The 19,358-nt window shown below is 41.5% G+C and overlaps 2 protein-coding genes across 2 annotated transcripts in view; both read left to right on the top strand.

The window, feature by feature from the left end:
- Nucleotides 1-863: 863 nt before the first annotated feature.
- On the top strand, nucleotides 864-16,530 carry ATP6V0A2 (ATPase H+ transporting V0 subunit a2; the record flags this gene model as incomplete). Its single annotated transcript, XM_083873679.1, has 20 exons — nucleotides 864-980; nucleotides 2,303-2,381; nucleotides 3,363-3,460; nucleotides 4,292-4,429; nucleotides 4,796-4,896; nucleotides 5,566-5,692; nucleotides 6,434-6,516; nucleotides 6,865-6,958; nucleotides 7,262-7,474; nucleotides 8,013-8,163; nucleotides 8,874-9,013; nucleotides 9,740-9,897; nucleotides 10,841-10,931; nucleotides 11,229-11,347; nucleotides 11,787-11,997; nucleotides 12,128-12,247; nucleotides 12,670-12,789; nucleotides 13,980-14,097; nucleotides 14,461-14,632; nucleotides 15,485-16,530. 20 exons carry the CDS (start codon nucleotides 864-866, stop codon nucleotides 15,585-15,587), a joined length of 2,553 nt encoding a protein of 850 aa, XP_083729805.1. The 3' UTR covers nucleotides 15,588-16,530.
- Nucleotides 16,531-17,529: 999 nt separating this feature from the next.
- Nucleotides 17,530-19,358, top strand: part of DNAH10 (dynein axonemal heavy chain 10) — a gene marked incomplete at both ends in the record, with an annotated part of 49,736 nt that continues 47,907 nt past the window's right edge. Inside the window, 4 exons of the mRNA XM_083874180.1 lie at nucleotides 17,530-17,737; nucleotides 18,025-18,117; nucleotides 18,589-18,704; nucleotides 19,177-19,342. Of these exons, the coding sequence (XP_083730306.1) occupies nucleotides 17,530-17,737; nucleotides 18,025-18,117; nucleotides 18,589-18,704; nucleotides 19,177-19,342 (583 nt within the window). The remainder of the gene's footprint in view (nucleotides 17,738-18,024; nucleotides 18,118-18,588; nucleotides 18,705-19,176; nucleotides 19,343-19,358) is intronic.

Below are 19,358 nucleotides of genomic sequence, written 5' to 3'. Positions count from 1 at the left end.
GTGTGCAGGGTGCAGAAAACATCAATTGACTGTCCTTAGCTGATGAGATGCAAAATTTGGCATTTTCTTGTGGTTTGGATGAGCCACAAAGCTGAGGAACGGACTGGGGCAGTTCTGCTATGAAGACAGGGTATAGCTGGGGATGTTCAGCCTGGGGAAAAGGTGGTGTGGAGACCTCACAGCAACCTTCCCGCATCTGAAGGGACCTACAGGGGTATGAAAAGGGTCTTTTCATCAAGAACTGTAGAACAGGACAAGGAACAATGGGTACAGATTGAAAAAAGGGAAATTGAGGTGAGGTATTAGGAAGACATTTTTTGCTGTGGGGTGGCGAGACACTGGAACAAGTTTCCCAGTGAGACTGTGGATGTCCCAAACCTGGCACTGTTCAAAGTGGACCAACCTACTCTAGTGCGAGGTGCCTCTGCACACGGCAGGAAGGGCTGGGACTGGATGTTATTTATTATTAAGCTCCATTCCAAGCCCACACGGTGCGGCTCTGGAGGATGGTGGCGTGCAGGGCCACGAGCTGGGCTCGGTGATCCTTTTCATCCCTTGCGGCTCAGTATTTCCTGCGATTCCACTATGTTCTCGTAGTCCTGCGTTCCCCCTCTCATAGAGCAACCTCTCAGCGGCTTCCAGGGCCGGTAACTATCCCCGGTAGCTCCACCCGCAGCCCCCGAGTCCGGCCCGTGCCGCCGCCGGTTGTGTGTCCGCGTTCCCCGCCCGTTCCCCGCCCCGGAAGCGGCAGCCGGGCCCGCCCCGCCCCGCCCCGCCCCGCCATGGCCGCCCCCGGGCCGCGCTCCGCCCGCCCGCCGCGCTGAGCCCCCGCTCCGGGAGCCCCTGGGGCCGCCGCCGCCGCTATGGGCGCGCTGTTCCGCGGCGAGCCCGTGTGCCTGGCGCAGCTCTTCCTGCAGAGCGGCTCGGCCTACGAGTGCCTCAGCGAGGTGGGCGAGCGCGGCCTGGCCGAGTTCCGAGACGTGAGTACCGACCCTGAGGGGCCCGGCGTGAGGGCCAGGCCGGGCCCGGGCCGCCCGCGGGAAGGTGGGGTGGGTTTGGCTGCGATGGGGCGCTGGAAGGTGATTTTATGGCTGGCTCCCACAGGCAGGTGTACGGCCCGTGCCTGTGTGGCATTGGCCTGAAAGCAGGATCGCAGAATTGTTAGGGATCTCTGGAGATCATCCAGTCCAAGCCCCGGCCAAGGCAGGGACACCCAGAGAGGCGACACCGGAGCGGGCCCGGGTGTGTGGGATGAGTGATGGGAGCCCCGGCACTCCAGGGAGGAATGATTTGGGATGGCTGCATCCCACCTTCCTCACAGCAGTCGCTTAAACTTGGGGTTATTTTCAGCGAGGTTCCATAGGGAGAGCCCCTGTCCCACCTGCAGCCTCGCTGCCTTCAGCCTGATCCATCCACCCCACTGACAGACCCACAGAAACATTTGCTCTGCGGGTTTATTGATCGCAGGTTCCTGTTCCTGGAGGGGCCCTTGGCCTTGGAGGAAACTCTCTGCCTGCCTCCCTAACATAAAGTTGGGTTGGGCAATAATTAGCCACGTCTCTGCGTTGTCTCATCATAATTATATGATCTTTGCTTGCTTGCTGAGACTTTGGAATGTCTTCCCAATGTACATTAGAAATGTAGCTTGCAAAATCGTTTGCAGGGAAAGCTGGGAAGATTTAAATTAACAGCTAGTTAGTAAATATGGCAGGGAGGAGGAGGCAGGTCTGTAAGATTGATGACATCAGTGTGTGTTTAACATTTTGATGTCCTTCTAGTTACCTGATTAAGGTACCTTTAAAGGTACTAATCAGGTAAAAGTGCTAACACTTTTTATTGTAGAAATAATGTATTAGTGCTTCTGATTTAATAGCTGCATAAGCAGTCAGAGATATTGCATGTTCATATTATGGGGATGTGCATAAAATTTAATATTGCAAACAGACTGGAAATGCATCGCAACAAATTTGTAAAAAATGGTTGGTTAATTTGAAATCATTAAGCAATATTTTAGAACTGTAGAAATAAGATTAGGGATGGTTTCTCCAGTAGAGCTTGTTATTTTGTTGTTTGATCAAGATTAGCCAATGCCAATGGCATGGATAATTCTGCTTTAATAAAACCAGTTTTGCTGTTTGAAGACTTTGTGATCTGTTTAGGTTTTTGTGCCTTCTCAGCTGAAAAGCACTTAGAGCACAGAGCTCATGCAAATTGTCTCCAGGAAGTCGCAGGAACAGCTGTGGTTTCTTAGGGGAGGTTACTATTCCAAATGCCTAATAAGCATTTTGTCCTTCTCCTTCAGCTTAACCCAAATGTAAGCGTGTTTCAGAGAAAATATGTGAATGAAGTGAAGAAATGTGAAGAAATGGAAAGAATTCTTGGTGAGCTTTATTTTCATGTCTGCTGTTTCTCACCTGTGGCGTTACCAGAGTGGCACTACTGGGAAGGTTTCAGCTGCAGGTTTTTTTTTAACCTTCCCATGTTTTGTAAGCTGTGAAATTTATTTACACTAAATACAGATTTGGGGGTTTTTTTTTTAAGCACAGAGGTAAAGAACGGTTGTTAATATGTTGCTGATAAATAGATGAGGCTGTTTCAGTGTTTGCTGCTTAAAACTGTGTCAGGAAAAGGGAAGGTTTACTGTAAGATATTCCCTGTTTTTTCATGTTGTGTAGCTCAATACTGTTGATTTTCCAGGCACCCTCAACAATACCTCAAGTTATTAATAATTGTGTTCTCATGGTAGTTAATGAATAGAGAAGGGTTTGCAGAGCATTCCAGTCAAGATGCAGATGTCTTCAGCGCATCCTGAGGAAAAGTTACAATTAAAAGATTCCTTTGATTGGAATCTCTCCTCAGGGCCACGTGCTGGTCATGCCAGCAGCTATTTTGGCAGCTCCCCCTGCCCAGTGTGAGTTGCATTTGTTGTCAAGGTTGCTTAAGCTGCTTTGTTGGAACACTTTTTATTCCAAATATGGGTCAGTGAGCAGCAGGTTTGTTTCTAGCAGAAAGTGACACAGTTGCACCATTAGCAGAAAGTGCAGCAACAAAAGAGGTTCTGTGAAATGGTAAAAGCCTCTTAGAAAATACTTGTTGGGAAAGAGAAACCTCTGAAGTTTGCTTGCTTCTGCAGATTTCCAGGGCAGGAATAGTTTGTGTGTTTTATCCCCACCACTCTTTAAGTTCTTTTTTGAAGACTTCTATTTGTACATTGTTGCTAAAAGGAATGAATAAAATGGCCAGGGCTTGATGCTGCAGTGTGATTAGCATCATCAAGAACAGCTGAAGGTCAACTCTGCAGCACTCTAGGAAGTGTGGGCAATGCAGTTTCCTTTCTGATTCTGTTTTTCTTCTTACTGCAGGGTATTTAGTACAAGAAATTAAAAAAGCAGATATTCCACTTCCTGAAGGAGATGTTGCTCCTCCTGCTCCCTTGCTGAAACACATTTTAGAAATCCAGGTAACTTCCACTAAACAGATGCCGAAGTCTTGGAATTTAATTTCAAGCTTAGTGACTTGCTATCTTGATTTAAGTTATCAGGGTGTGCTGGGGGGGCAGAAGCATTTGTTTTCCTTTTTGTCTGATTCCTTGCTGCTAGTGTGACTTCAAAGCCAGTGAGGTTTTGGTATTAAGACAAAATTCCTGTGAAAGAGTCAAAGCAAACTCAGGGAATGTGCAGTCATCCGGTATATTTTGATGGATTGGCACATCACACTGTTCCAGGCAGATTATCTGAAGATGCAGTTCCTCAGCCTCATTTATTGCTTTGGTACTTCCCTAAGGCTCTTTGTGCATCCAGAATTTCCAAGTGTGTGGGAGTTTTACTTGCCCAAGGCTCTGCAGGTGCTGGTCACTCAGCAAAACATGCTGTTGTTTTCTCTGAATGCTTTTTCTGGTGTTGCATTCAAAGCAGAAGCTTGTAAAACACAGATCTAATTATGAATAGCATGAATAGATCTAATTATGAATATATGTAATTATGAATTCTGTTTTGTTGTCATTATATTAAAAGAATAAATGGGTATCTTCCATCCTGTGCTGTCTGCAGTTCTACTTCCAGGTCTGCATTATTTTGACACAAATCAGGGGCAGGGCAGGAGGCTGAACAGATGCCAGTGGAGGATCAAGTGTACTCAATACAAACTAATCTTTGGCAGACTGAGGGATAAAACTTATGGAGCTTTAGTTAATTAAGAAATGGGAAACTCCTATCACTGTGTCAAATTATGAGGTGTTGAAAACGGAACTCCTGTAACTGATTCTGTGTCTTTTCTTTGCTCTGTGCCTTAGGAGCAGCTGCAGAAGCTGGAGACAGAATTGAGAGAAGTAACTAAAAACAAAGAAAAATTGAGGAAAAACCTGCTTGAACTGACAGAATACAAGTACATGTTACAGATCACACAGAATTTTGTCAGGAGAACACCTGAGGTATTGCTTGGGGTGTTTGACAGGGATTGTTGTCTTGTGGCATTTTTGTGATTTATCCCTGTTAAATTGTTTGAAAATGAAGGTAATTGTGTTATTTTGGTGCATAAATTGTGTTCAGAAATTTACAGTGTAACTTTGCAGCACTGACTGCTAAGAGCAGTGCACTTGAGATCCAGGATCTCTGTTGCCTGAATTGAACACGGAAATGAGCTTTATATTTGTAATTAAACCATTTACCTAATTACCTTTTTTCTTTAGAATAATAACGGAATGAGAGAGGTGTGGTTTTTTTTGTTTTTGTTTTTTTTTTTTTTTTTTTTTTTTTTCTGAAAAAAGCAATGAATATTCTTTTTTTTCATTTGCTAGTATGAATCTCATTTACATGGAAATTTTGAAGAATTTCCCTCTGTGGAAAACGAGCCACTGGTGGATTACAACCGCACGCACAGACTGAGCGCCTCTCTGGGGTGGGTATGGCATGTGCTGCTTCACAAGTGTTTGATGAGGGGCTGTAAAGAATGGGTTGTTCTCTTAAAAGATGGCCTGCAGTGATTTCAGGTGTGCCAAACAGTTTTAGACAGGACAGGAGCCTGGCCCTAATGTACCTTTATAACAAACTCAGATTATTTGAAGAGATAAACAGGACAGCACCCAGAAAAGCTGTCACAAAACTTGCATCAAAGCAAGGACGTGTGTGAAGGAAAATCTTTAAATCAGTACTTCCTTCTATTGTTTAAACTCTTTTTCTATGATAAGCACACAGTGTTTTAATCACCTGGCAGTGTCAGTTGTAAATGTAACAGTAATTGTGTTGCCTTTGAAATGCTGAATGGATGCTGCTGTCTGTGGCATTGTTATGAGAGGGTACCTTCCAAGAAGAAAGAAATAATCTCACTATCACAGAAATAACCAGTGAAAAGTAACTCTAGTTGTGTGCTCAGGTGTAGTCTGTTTATTTTGCAAATAAAAGGTTTATATACCAACTGGTATTTTCTGTACCAGTTACTTCCTCTTCAGGGTGATGCTTCCTTCCCTAGCCATGGCAGATTCTAAATTATCGTGGTGATGTACTCTGAATTTCCAATTTTTTTTTCTTGTAAATTTTATCTTATATTTCAAATTTTTCCTTTTCCTAGATTCATATCTGGGCTGGTTCACATAGCAAAGATTGAAGCATTTGAAAAAATGCTGTGGAGAGTCTGTAAAGGCTATCCCTTTCTTACCTATGCAGAGTTGGACAGGGCTCTGGAAGATCCAGATACAGTGAGTAAACATTGTAATGATCAATTTATTTCATTTGTTGTTTTCATGTGATTTGGAAGAATTGATGCTCAGCTCTGTCTGCAGCAAATGGAAATGATTTCCCAGAGTCCTTGGAGGAAAAACTATTTTGAAATATTAGAATTTGTAAGATTTTAAAATTCAAGGTTGTAAAAATGGCAGTTAATTTGTCGTGGTTCAGCTTGAGGAGTGCAGAACTTCACTGTGGAATAGTGGTGACTTTATGATTGGCCACCTTGGCCAAAATACATGGCAGAAATGGCTGCTTGGATATTTATTAACTAGGTCTGTACAGTGCATTGCCTTTTAATAGCCATTTCACTTGTTCATTCAGTAGTTAAGAAAGAGTCAAGTACGGCTAGTTTTCTGTGAAGTTTTTTGTAAATCAGTTATGGCAGCCTAATCTGTCACTTTTTTTCCCCCTTGAATTCTAATTTGTTACCTTTTTAAAATACTTTTTTCTTACTAAGAATTCTGACAGAGTAAAGTATAATGTCTGATTTTCCCTGAAAACTTTTTCTGGCTTTCTCTGATACTTAAAAAAATGAAAGCAATATTGACACAGTTGAATTTTGTTGTTTGATCTTCACTAAACTGATGGCAGATTAATGCTACTAACAGCTTTTTCCAGTTCAACTTTGTTACTTAGCTCTATAATTATGTCACAGTGGAATTGCTGGTTAAAACATAATTCATCAGCTTTACTTTTTATGTTTTCTTAAGGGTGAAACCACAAAGTGGGCTGTTTTTTTAGTGTCCTATTGGGGTGAACAAATCGGCCAAAAAGTTAAGAAGATTTGTGACTGGTAAGAAGAAAATCTGATATGTGTACATTCCTTTATACCTGGGGTATTTTTTTCCGAGTTGTTTTTTCCCCTGCACCCTTTTTTAGTAAGTGTTGATTTTTAGACTAGGTTTTTTATATTAAATTTGTTCCTCCCCTTATTGCATCCAGCTCTATAACTGTGCAGCTTACAAATAAAGACTGCAAGTGAAATGACTTACATATTTAGCAAGTACAGGCAAAATACTGCCCCTGAGTTGAATCTGTTGCATGGTTATTGAGTGCTGTGTTGCAGATTGGGCTGTGGCAGGGGGTTGGGTGGTTGTTTTGGTGGAGTTTGGCTATTTAACACCTCCCTGTGTCCCTGCAGCTATCGCTGCCACGTGTACCCCTACCCCGACACCACCGAGGAGCGCCAGGCCGTGGTTGAGGGACTCAACGTTCGTATTCAGGATCTTGAAACTGTGAGTAAAGAGCAGATTTCCTTTTGCTGGAGCTGTTGCACTGTAGGTAATCACTTGATGAATCACAGTGTTAAGTATAATTTCTAACATACATACAGCTTTGGAGGTGATGGGACAGTGAGTTGTGTCCTTGGTCTCGTTAAACCTCACTGCACGTGGCATTGCCTTCTGTCCTCAGCAGAGTTTTGCTTGCCCTCTTGAAAACATGGCCCAGCACTGGATATGTAAGAGGTGCTCTTGCTGTGATCAGCACAACCACTGTCACATTCTCAGTGAGATCTTTGTTTTTTTTCTCAAACAAAGGTACTGAATAAAACTGAGGAATACTTGCGCCAGGTCTTGTACAAAGCATCAGAATCCATCTACACTTGGGTTATCCAGGTGAAGAAGATGAAAGCCATTTACCACGTCCTTAACCTGTGCAGTTTTGATGTCACAAATAAATGTTTAATTGCTGAGGTTTGGTGTCCAGTGGCTGATCTCCAGAATTTGCGCCATGCATTGGAGGAAGGCTCAGTAAGTCACCTGAACGTTCATTGATGTTAAAACTTTTACCTTGAACTAACTATACACATAAGGAAAGAAAGTAGTTATTAACAATAGACTTAAAGTAAGCACAGACAGATCTGGGTTTCTGTATAAAACAATTTTTTCATAAGCAGAGTCTTTATTTACTGTTGTGCGTAGTGTTTTGTTTTTTTTTCTTGAATAACTTTTGTATTGGACCTGAGTCCAGCTGGGCCCACAATGCCATTTGCATTCATGCAGAAGGTGCCAATTACCTTGCATTAGTTTTTGTTTTATGAGAGAAAATTTGTGATAACAACTCTTTGTTTTATAATATTGTGACTGATAAGTCTTGTCTGATACTTGATAAAAAGTAAGAATTAGAATACATAATCTGTTTTTAGAGGGGGTACAAGGGATAAATGTTAAACTTGGGGCTTAATTTAATGGTATTTTTGGATCAGTGAAACCGCTGATAGTGCAAATGTTTTCACTTTGATTAGATTAACAGAGATCTTACACAAATATATCTTCTGTCTGTAATTAGAGGAAGAGTGGAGCTACCATTTCCTCATTCATGAATACCATCCCAACAACACAACCTCCTCCGACTTTGATACGTACCAATAAATTCACCTCAGGGTTCCAGAACATCGTTGATGCTTATGGAGTTGGAAGCTATGGGGAAGTTAATCCAGGTTGGTCCTTCTGAAACCTGAGCTGTGAGCTGTGCTGTCATTGCTGATTGCCCTGATAACCTCACTAAATTGGACACTGGCAAAGGTCAAATGGTGCTAATTATACCACTTGTTAGTAGCTGTTTTAAAATTTCATCAAAAGCACAAACAGTGCTCCAAGCAGCACTGGGATTTTTTACTGAGTTATTTTAGCATGAAAGGTAGTGGTAATAGCTGTATAATTTTTCTTTTATATGTTTAACTTTGGGTAAGGAAGATATTTAGGGAAAAAAAAAAAAGAAAACTGGTAATAGTAATTGGTCTTTCTGAAGTGTAAAAATTCAGCTTATTGTTTAGCCCACTTTAATATATACTTTTTGGCTGGGTCATTTTGCACAGGAGAATGTACCTTATAATACAGACCTGAAATACCCACTAAGGAAGAACTGTTTGGTTGGGTTTTATTTCCTTGGCTCATATTATTATTACCCTCAGAACTGTCAGCTACTGCTCAACTGTGAAATTATCATTGCCACACAATAAACAGGCTTTAAACTGAATTAAATTTACAGCGTTGGGGGAAAGGTCTATGAGTACCCTATGAGTAGGGGATAAAATGTCTTTCAAACTTAAAAACTTTGAGAGATTTGAGCATGGGATTGCTTGGGGATAATGCAGACAGAGCATCATCTGTTGCGCTGTGCCTGAAATCTGCTGTGTTGCCCTTGCAGCTCTCTACACCATCATCACTTTCCCCTTCTTGTTCGCGGTTATGTTTGGAGACTTCGGGCACGGGCTGCTCATGTTCATATTTGCACTCTTGACAATACTGTATGAAAACCACCCCAGGTTAAAAAGAGCACAGGATGAGGTAAGAGGAATTACAAATTATTGACTTCCCATCCAGCCAGATCATTTGAATAGTCACTGTGTTTCTGAAAAGTACCGGGTTTTGTGTGGGTATTTAATTAAGGTTTTTTCATTTTAGGATTTTCTGTGTTTAAAGCCCCCATAGTCCTTGAGATTAATATTTTAAACTATTCACTTTCCTTGAAAGAGCAGAAATAATAGAGTTGTAATGAAAGACTTAGGAAAAATTAATTGCTACCTTTAAGGTTATCTTTCCTTATACCAAGGCTACTCAGTGATGTGGTTTACAAAATGTCATTACAGTGACAACGTGAGGAGAAAAAGATTTTTCAAATCCCACCTTTGACTGTTTATAAAAAGAATTGCAGCTTGATCTTTATTAAATTTCCCTTTAATTTTTTAATCACATGAGTTGGAATGCAGGAACACCTGCATCTCTCATTAGAATTATGTTCAATTTAGAATGCCTGCAAATGTGTCATTTCTTGTAATTTGTCCCAGGAAGGAAATGGCTTAAAAGACCCTTCCTTAATATAAGGACAATGGTGATAAAAGTCTCACTGTGTGTCATGGGAGCTCATACTCCTTTACAACTGTTCACAAATAAATTTTACTTTTTAGAGTCTTTATGTGTCCAAAAATATGATTCTCTTAGACATGTCTAGCTAACCTTTGCTCACATAACAGATATATTCTCTATTTTTTCCTTTTCCCCCAATACTGACAGATAATGAAGATGTTATTTGAAGGCCGATACGTGATCCTGTTAATGGGGCTATTTTCTATATACACTGGATTGATCTATAATGACTGTTTTTCAAAGTCAATAAATATATTTGGATCTGGATGGAATGTTTCAGCAATGTTTGAACAGAAGGTTTGGAGGTGAGCAGCATGTTTGCTATACCATTAAACCAGAGATGTATTTCCTGCAGCAGTTTAATCCTTTTGTTCATGTGTTTTAACTATCCTCTTATGGTTTGTCTTTACATTAATATTTTAGTTTATATTTTCCAGGTGTGTGTGTGTATGTCTATATAAAGATTTGCAGAGAAATAAAAATCACAGGTCTAGTTTTGGATTTATTTGTCCTAGGTCATGCTTCTGGAATGAGCAGCTGAGCAGCATTAGCCTCTACTGAAAGAAATTAACTATTAATGAAGTAAATTAATTACCTGACAATCATTAGTCTCTGCACAGCTTTTCTTGATAGTTAAAAAAAAAAAAAAAGGAAAAAAACCCAGTCTATGTGAATTGTCAAATCTACTTTTTCTCAGAATGGGATAACCTCATTGATTTGAGGTGTTATCACCCTTTGGTATTTAAGTGTTCACAGCTTGGGTCTCGTGGTGCCTTAGAAAACAGGATGTGGCTTTAAATAGTCAAGACCACTGGTTTTAGTTAAAATTTGAACAGGATGTGTGTGCTGTGATACTGAAAATCTATATGAAAATAAAGTAGAAACTTCCCCAAATGCAAAAGGGAGAAAAGGTAGCAATTATTCTTTGGGTGCTTGACAGTGAGTCTTATGTAAAAGCAGACTGTGAACTTTTATTTTAAAACTTTGAGTTCTAGGGGAATGTAGAATAAAATCCATAAACTTTGTTTTGAAAGATAGTGAATGTGAATTAAGCCCAGATTATGAGGTTTTAGTGTTTTATTTTGCTGTTGTTTGTATTAGTCAGGACTTTTATGCTAAAAAATCCTTCAAAGCGTGACTGTGAGTGGGTTAGGGAAAGGACAGCAGGAGCAGTGTCCTGCAGAACTGAAGATATGTTGTCATTACGTTTAAAGTGTCAAATCTGAGTGCGTTTTTCTTTCTCTGCAGCCTCGAGGATCTGAAATCTAATCGATATTTAGCACTGGATCCAAATGTGTCTGGTGTCTACAATGGAGTTTATCCCTTTGGAATCGATCCGGTCAGTTTCATTCTTTTGAATTATCCACTTGTGATGATCAGTGTTTGTCCATTAGATTTTGGTATGTGTATAAGTAAGATAAATCTGACTAAGAAAAAGATACATTTCTGTTTGCATTCTCTGTTCAACAAGACCTTTTCTTCTGACAAGTCAAAGATTGAACTATTTTTACAAAATACAAATTTCTGTTGTGACCTCCATTTGAGGTAGAATTCTAGTCCTCTGTAGAAAAAGGATACTGGTTTATTCCTGCTGTTATGGTGTTCTTCAATGCTGAATTGGTGTTTTCTTCTTCAGATATGGAATTTGGCAAGCAACCGTCTCACTTTTTTAAATTCATTCAAAATGAAAATGTCTGTGATCTTTGGAGTGACTCACATGACATTTGGAGTTGTGTTGGGGCTGTTTAACCACTTGTAAGTACAAGAAGTTAAAATAATACCAACATTGTATTTTTTGTCAAGTCTGGAATTATAACAGTTAATCTTGTAAGAGAAACTGGAATTATTTTTTTGAGTACAGAATAAGAGTAATTGTGAAAAATTGTTCTTAAAAAAAGACAATAATGGAGAGGTCTTCCTTCACATATGTAAGATGAAGGTTCAGTATTATAGCAAAAAGTCTCAAAACAAATTAATACAAGATTTTATTTCACTTGTTGGTAAATAAAGATACCTGCCTCTTACAGTTTTTATTTCCACTGAAATACCTGATAAAATTTCACTGACTAAAAGGAAATCAGCTCTGGGTTGTTATCTCAGTCTTGCTGTATAAAAGTAATTTGTTTTATTGAAATAATATTTGGGCTGTGTCAGTAAAACTTGCTTTTATTTTTTCCCCATTTTTACCTTTCAGGCATTTCAAGAAGACCCATAATATTTATTTGGTTTTTATTCCTGAACTTTTATTCATGTTGTGCATATTTGGCTACCTGGTGTTCATGATCTTCTTTAAATGGTTGGCATACTCTGCAGAGGACTCCACAACTGCCCCCAGTATTCTGATACAATTTATCAACATGTTCCTATTTCCCAGTGGTGAAACAAAGAGCTTCTTCAGTGGCCAGGTGAGTAATGCTGGTCCAAGCTTTTGGGAATTCTGTGTTCCCAGTGCAGATATGCTTTAGAGGAAAAGGGGATGGCTTTTCCTGCTCTGGTTTTTGTGATCTAATCCAATTTTCCTCCCCTCCTCAACAGATTCCTCTGCAGAAGTTTTTACTTAGTGTTGCTTTTCTTTGTGTTCCTGTAATGCTGCTTGGTAAACCACTTTATTTATACTGGCTGCACAGCGGAGGCCGAGGCATAAGGATGTACAGGGTAAGTACTGAAAGGCATTCACACATTTCCTCAGGGCTGTTTTATTGCACAGAGTATGTCCTTACTGGGTATTTCATAGAATGGGTTGGGTTTGAAGGGAACTTAAAGCTCACCTCCCACTATCCCAGATTGCTCCAAGCCTTTCCAGCCTGGATTTGAACACTCAAGGAATGGGATAACCACAGCTTCTTTGGGCAAACAGTGCCAGGGCCTCACCACCCTCATAGGAAAGAATTTCAGTTTGAACCCATTACTCCTCGTCTTACCAGTTTCTGCTCAGTTTGTGAAGTTTTGGACTGAAACACATAATAGTACTTTGTTCCTCTAAATCTTTTTGCCTTTGCCTGTGACTACTTTTAAGTAAATTTTAAGAAATGACAGTGACAGCCTGCTTGAAGAGACAATACATTCCCATTTTGTAGAGTGGCTACAAGCTTATCCGAAAAGAAAGCGAGGAAGAGCTTTGTCTCCTGTCGTGTCACGATCTCGAGGAAGGCGTCAGTCATGCAGACAGCGGGCACAGAGAGGGGGATGCAGAGGAGGTAATAATTTTACTTTATCTCTGGTTTGTGTGTTCTTAAAAGCAAATTAGAAGTCGGCAAGCAATAGATGTGCTGAGAAGTTTTGAAGAAACTCAGCTGAGCCTTTTCAAAGACCTTGGTGCTGAAATGTAGTTTACCTACAGTTATTTGTTGCTATTTTGTCATTATTTTTTGGTATTTTCAGACTGTTACAGTAAACCACAACTTATTTGTAGTAGAGAACAGAAAGAGTGTTTTGTTTGCAATTAAGACACTGTATCTAGGAGTACAGGTTTTCTTATATTGAAGAGTGGGATAAAAATCCTGGGTTTTGTCTGGTTTTATGGTTAAACTTGAGGAAAGGTGGTGACTGCCCAGCTTCCTGTTAATTAATCTTGGCTTTTCATCTGGACAAAAGTCTTTCTATGTCCGTAAATTACATCTTGTGATGAGGATTATTGCTATTGGGGGCTGGGGGACATGGGCAGCATTCCTAGTCCCCACCCACTGCTGCTGTTTAGTTTGGGCAAATTTTTAAAGGTCTGGGCAGATTCCACTGATTCCATGTGAAATGAAAGACAAAGAGCTGCTTCAGTTTCCTAATGTGCAGAATATGTATAGTTCTTGTCTCACTGGGGTACTAGACTCTTGTTTCTTGTGTATAGAAAATACAAGAATTATTTGCTCAAATAAAATGTATTATACAAAGTAAGTGTTGAAATACAATGTTCAAAGTGTTGAAATTTTCAGTAATATTAGTTTTGAAACTCTCTGTTAGTAACAAGTATTTATGTTTGTGGTTATCTGTCTATCAGTAGCATTGCTGATAATTACCCCTGCTTTTAAAGATGAAAAAATTGATATTGTAAACTTAGAACCTCAGTAGAATGGGAATTAAAACCATGGCTGGTTATAGTACTTAAAGTTTTCACGTATTAGATAATATTCCTTGTGGTAAACATAAATTGCATTTGTTTTTATCTATCAACAAGGTAATACTGGAAAGCTGTAGCATCTGATGGCTTTTTTAATGTTATCTCTGTAATAAGGATCTTCAACATGGCACACTTTTTTTACTTGATATAAAATCAATTATTACCCTTCAATAGAATTCTTCCATGCAATAAGGATTTGCGGATGAATGTTTTTGTTCTCCCATGTTTTGCTCCCTATGTTGTTAAAATTAATAGAAATGTATTTTTATCTTTTAGCTGAACTTTGCAGATGTTTTTATGAATCAAGCAATTCATACCATTGAATACTGTCTGGGATGCATCTCCAACACAGCCTCATACCTGAGACTCTGGGCATTAAGTCTTGCTCATGCACGTAAGTGGGGATGGGTTTTTTGCATATTTTTGGGTTTTTTTTTTCTTACATCTGTATTTTTAATGCTGTTAGAAGGAGGCTGGCCTGTTCAAGTGATACTACTATGAAATACACTTTTTCTTTATTTAAAAAAAAATCTTCTTTCAACTAATCATGATCTATGGGAGCCTCCAAACTAAAACTGTGACTTTATGTAAAATACTGCTCTCAGTAGATCTGATTTTGACCCTGAAGTGTATCTTTAAACACTTGAGGGGCTGGGGGCAGCTCTCTGGGGGGAGAGATTTCTTATAGTTCGCATGTTCAGCAGGTGATCAGTACCTGATCCAACATTAATTATGGCAACTTTCTGGTTTTTACTAGAGTTATCAGAAGTTCTGTGGCAGATGGTGATGAGGGTGGGTCTCCGTGTGGATACAAAATACGGTGTCTTGCTGCTAATCCCTGTTCTGGCATTCTTTGCTGTGCTGACAGTTTTTATTCTGCTGGTCATGGAGGGGCTTTCTGCTTTTCTCCATGCAATACGACTTCACTGGTATGTTTGGGGGTTTTTTATATATACCACTTCAGCATATACTGGCTTGTTTAAGGGGAATTTTTATGGCAAAAATTTTAGATGTCTTATTAAAAAGGGAGAGTGTAAAATTCAACAGCCTTGTTGCTACTGAAATACATTTATTTAGTTATATTAAATAAATGGCTTGTTTAATTTGATTGTTCTTCTGGAATATTGTCAGTAGATTCAAATATTATATTGGCTTATGATGCATTTTAACTCCAACCACATTCACAAAATTTTGTAGTATTGCAGCTTTTCATAATATGGAATATTAGTAACTTTTATAAGTATTTTTAATTTCAGTCTGGTTATCTCACTATATGGCTTCAGTCCATTTATTTGGTTCAACAGAAGATTTATATTAGTGAGTGGGGCTGCCAACCCTTAAGTATTTTAATCCTTTCTTAGTCTTGCTATCACAAGCTCTGCACTTTGGAGTGGATTCAGAGCATGTTTAGTTTGAAATCTGATGTAATTTACAATTTAAATAAAGCCATAGTGTCCAAAGACAGGAGGTGGAGCTACATACATGACAGATTGTCCTCGTGATATTGCATGTCTGCAAAACAATTGACTACAACTCAACTCAGAAACAAATGAGTAAGCCAGAAGTAAGAAATGAGCCATTACAGCCTGGTTTAGTGTGTGTGGGTCTCCTGAGAAACATAAAATTACCCTGGGACTGCAATGGGAAGGTTAAATAGCTGCACAGAAAACCAGTGAGAGCATTGGAGTTGGTTTTGTTCAGCTTTTTGGGTTGCACAGTTCTGTCTCTTGTCAACTGATTTTGGATTCGTGTACAAATTCTGCTTTTTTGTCTCGTTTCAGGGTGGAATTTCAGAACAAATTCTACTCCGGTGGAGGATACAAGTTTACGCCTTTCTCTTTTAAGCACATTTCTTTACATTTTAATAAAGATGGTGCGTTATAATTTGGCTGCTGTCAGCAGAAATGTTTGGAATTGTCTGCAAATAACTGCGTGCTTGGATCTTGCCTGTGAATGGTTTCTTGTGGAACAAAGTGGTTTTCACTGATTGCCTTATAATGCAGCCAAACAATTCTGCAAAACATACCTCCCATAGAAAGACATAGCAGATCTGGAGCATCTTGTAAAATATATAGATATAAAATGTACATTTTTTTCTTGATAAACTAATGTAAATTAATTTTATTCTTTAAAAAAAAAGGAAAAAAGTTGTTACTGCTTGTCCTGAAACCCATGTAGGCTTTTTTTTTTTTTTTTTTTGAGTCTCTTTATTTTCTTGAATGGTTACTTTTAAGTTATCTGAAAGACTTTTCATTATATTAAACATTCACTACTAATCAAATACTTAACCCAGCTGCATCTTGTGCACTTTGGGAACCATTCAACAATGCAATAGAAGCAATGTCTGTTTTCAGTCTGTATTCCAGGATGATTATAAAGTGTAAATTTATACACACCAATGCAATGTCCTCTTTTTTGGCCATATTTAAAATTGCACTGGAAACGTTACCTGTTCATTCTGGGTTCTGCCTGGAATTACTACTTTAACCTTTTGGAAGCCACACTGATATTTATATTTAATGTTATGGAAGAAGGCAGGATTGGAAATATAACTCTTTTTTTCTTCTCTAGTGAGGAATTTGCACATGGAATAAAGAATTGGCCTCGATCCCTGTTTCTGTTTGGCTGTAAGGACACACACACACCACTCCCTGATGTTGTAGAACCTTATTTATAGGTTGACAGGGGTCATTTTATATTATTTTTGTATAAGTGTGAAAATGGGGATATTGCCATGATCTTTTAACATCTGTGCCATAAGAACAGCACAAATTAAATTTTTGCACTTCTTTCATACGAATTTCCCAATAAAGCCTCGTTTGCGCTGTGCCGAGGGGGCTTTGTGTTTGTCCGGACACTTTTCCCTGCCCCAGGCGGCGCTGAGGGGAGCGAGGGGCCCTGAGGGGCGGCGGGGGCTGAGGGGAAGGAACGGCTGTGAGGGGCGGCCGGTGCCCGGGGAAGGAGCGGCCCTGAGGGACGGCGGGGGCTGAGGGGAAGGGGCGGCCCTGAGGGATGGCGGGGTCTGAAGGGAAGGAACGGTCCTGAGGGGCGGCGGGGGGCTGAGGGGAAGGAGCGGCTGTGAGGGGCGGCCGGTGCCGAGGGGAACGACCGGCCCTGAGGCATGGCGGGGTCTGGGAGGAAGGAGCGGCTCTAGGGGGCGGCCGGTGCCGAGGGGAACGAGCGGCGCTGAGGGGAAGGAACGGTCCTGAGGGACGGCGGGGGCTGAGGGGAATAAGCGGCCCTGAGGAATGGCGGGGCCTGAGGGCAAGGAACAGTCCTGAGGGACAGCGGGGGCTGAGGGGAACGAGCTGCCTTGAGGGGCGGCCGGTGCCCGGGGAACCCGGCGCTCGTGAGGGGCCGCTCGTGCTGAGGGGAACGCGCTCCCGTGAAAGGCGGCGGGTGCTGCGGGGAACCAGCGCTCGTGAGGGGCGGCGGCCTCTGAGGGGAACGCGCGGCCGAGACAGCCGGCCGGTGTTGAGGAAAACGAGCCGCTGGTGCCGAGGGGACACTGTGCTCGCGGCGGGCGGCCTGTGCTGAGAAGAAGAAGCGCCCGCGAGGGGCGGTAGCGCGGGGCGGGGTCTCTACGGGAACGCGGCCGCTCGAGGCGCCTCCTGAGGCGGGCACGGAGCCTCCCCGGGCGGGCTGAAGGCGGGCACGGAGCCTCCCCGGGCGGGCTGAAGGCGGGCTGAAGGCGGGCACGGAGCCTCCCCGGGCGGGCTGAAGGCGGGCACGGAGCCTCCCCGGGCGGGCTCAGGGCGGGCAGCAGCCGTCGCTCCGCCCCGCGCCGTTGCCGTGGCCACCGGGAGGCGTCGGGCCGGTTGCCGCCATGAGCCTGGACGACGTGCGGGTGCTGTGGCTGCGGGACCGAGCGCTCGCCCTGCTGTGTCTGAGCGACCCGGCGCCTTTCGAGGAGCTGCTGAGCCGCGCCGAGGATGCGAGGGTCGTGCTGCTCTTCTTCGGCCTTGGCGCCGAGGACGAGAGAGGGGCGGGCACGGCGCTGCTGCTGCTGCGGGCCGAGCGGGCCGGGCCGGACGGTGAGGAGGGGACGGGAGAGGGTTCCCCTGCCCCGGGCCCTGCCTGGCCTCAGCTCCCTGTTTCCCCCTCCCTCAAACCCCTCTTCGTCCCATCTGCTGAGTCGGAGCCCCATGACCCCCGTCTTTACCCCTTTTCCTGCCTCTCCATCCCTTGGGCCGTGTTCTCCTGAACCCCTTCCATCCCACCCATTTCTAAAATGTTGTCCCCCTCTATTTGTGGGATTTGCATCATCTCTCTGCAGTGTAATATCATGCTTTCCTCCCATTTTGCGTTTGTGCTATTGCAGGTGGCACGAAAGAGCGTTTCTATGTGGCTTTTAATGAAATTCCTGAAGAGTTTGTGTCAAATTCTACTGTGTATTTTCTGAGAGATACCAAAGGTATGTGCCCTGAAGAACTGCAGCCTCAGCGTTTTCAGTTTTGCATTAAAAACAGCATTTCCCATTGTGAAGATATGATAGAGACTGGGACTCAGGATAATGCACACCCAACTTATTTAACTGGGTAGGAAAACACTCAGAATAGAGCCAGGGTCAGGGATGCTTCATCATCTAACAGCATTTCTGTGCAAGATTTTCCTCCTTTGTCAGTAAGAGTTCAAATCAAGCTACTGTTCTTTTGAATAGAAAACTAATTTCTAATTATCAGTCTGGTTTATAAGGACTTAGAACTAGGTGATGATGCTGAAGTATTTTTCATCCCTTTCTGAAAAAGCTTTTTCACTATTAAAACCAGCACTAATTTTGAACATGACTTGCACCAAACCTAGTAGTGTTTTATTGGAGTTTTAACTTTTTATACTTTCTGTATCAATTAATAAGATTTATACTAATTTTTTGTGTACTGTTTAGAAAGAATTGCTGTACCTAATGACCTGGCTGAAGCTAATAAGATTCTTCCTCAAGTGATAAAGTCTGGTGTGCTGACTGACGATGCTCTCTCAATGCTGAAAGATGCCATCTCACAGGTAAATGAGTGACAGCTTTTATAGATGGAATCTTGAGTGTTTCTAGGAGTGATTTACCTATTTAGTATTATATAGAATATACATGAGATGTATTAATATTTAATAAGTCATATGCCAAAATGATGTTTTTGTTAATCCTTATTTGATATTCTGTTGATATTAAGGATTTGTTTATCCTTATTTGATATTCTGTTTCCCCATTTTTTACCCCTATTTGTGAATAATTTAAGAGTGTGACTCCAGACACCTCTATTTCTGTGCTGACAGATTTTCATAAAGCCATGCTGGAGCTATTCCTCTGCAGAACTTGAGGCAGATAGAATGATGCTAAGGATGTGAAATGTAAAGAGACACACCTAAATTAAAATTTAGAACAATATCTAATGGTTAAGTGAATTGCTAGTAAGCCTTTTTTTTTTTTTTTTTTTTTAAATATGAACCATCTAATCTATGGCACCTGTTTCAATTCTAGTTTTCACCAGCTCTCTCCCACAGTCAGCAGCAGACCAAGAAAACTTTCTCTGATTCAGACAGTGAAAAAACAGACTCTGAAGAAGCAAATTTATCCGAGGCTGAATCTGGGAAGTCTGTGGAGGACTCTGAGACTCCAGTGAAGGAAACTCAGCCCAGGATACCAGGTGGAGTAAATGTTTT

The sequence above is a fragment of the Zosterops lateralis genome, assembly GCF_965231275.1.
Source record: "Zosterops lateralis genome assembly, chromosome: 17".
Lineage (NCBI taxonomy): Eukaryota > Metazoa > Chordata > Aves > Passeriformes > Zosteropidae > Zosterops > Zosterops lateralis.
Note: the sequence above shows the minus strand (reverse complement) of the source record. Positions and strands in the feature narration are given on the sequence as shown.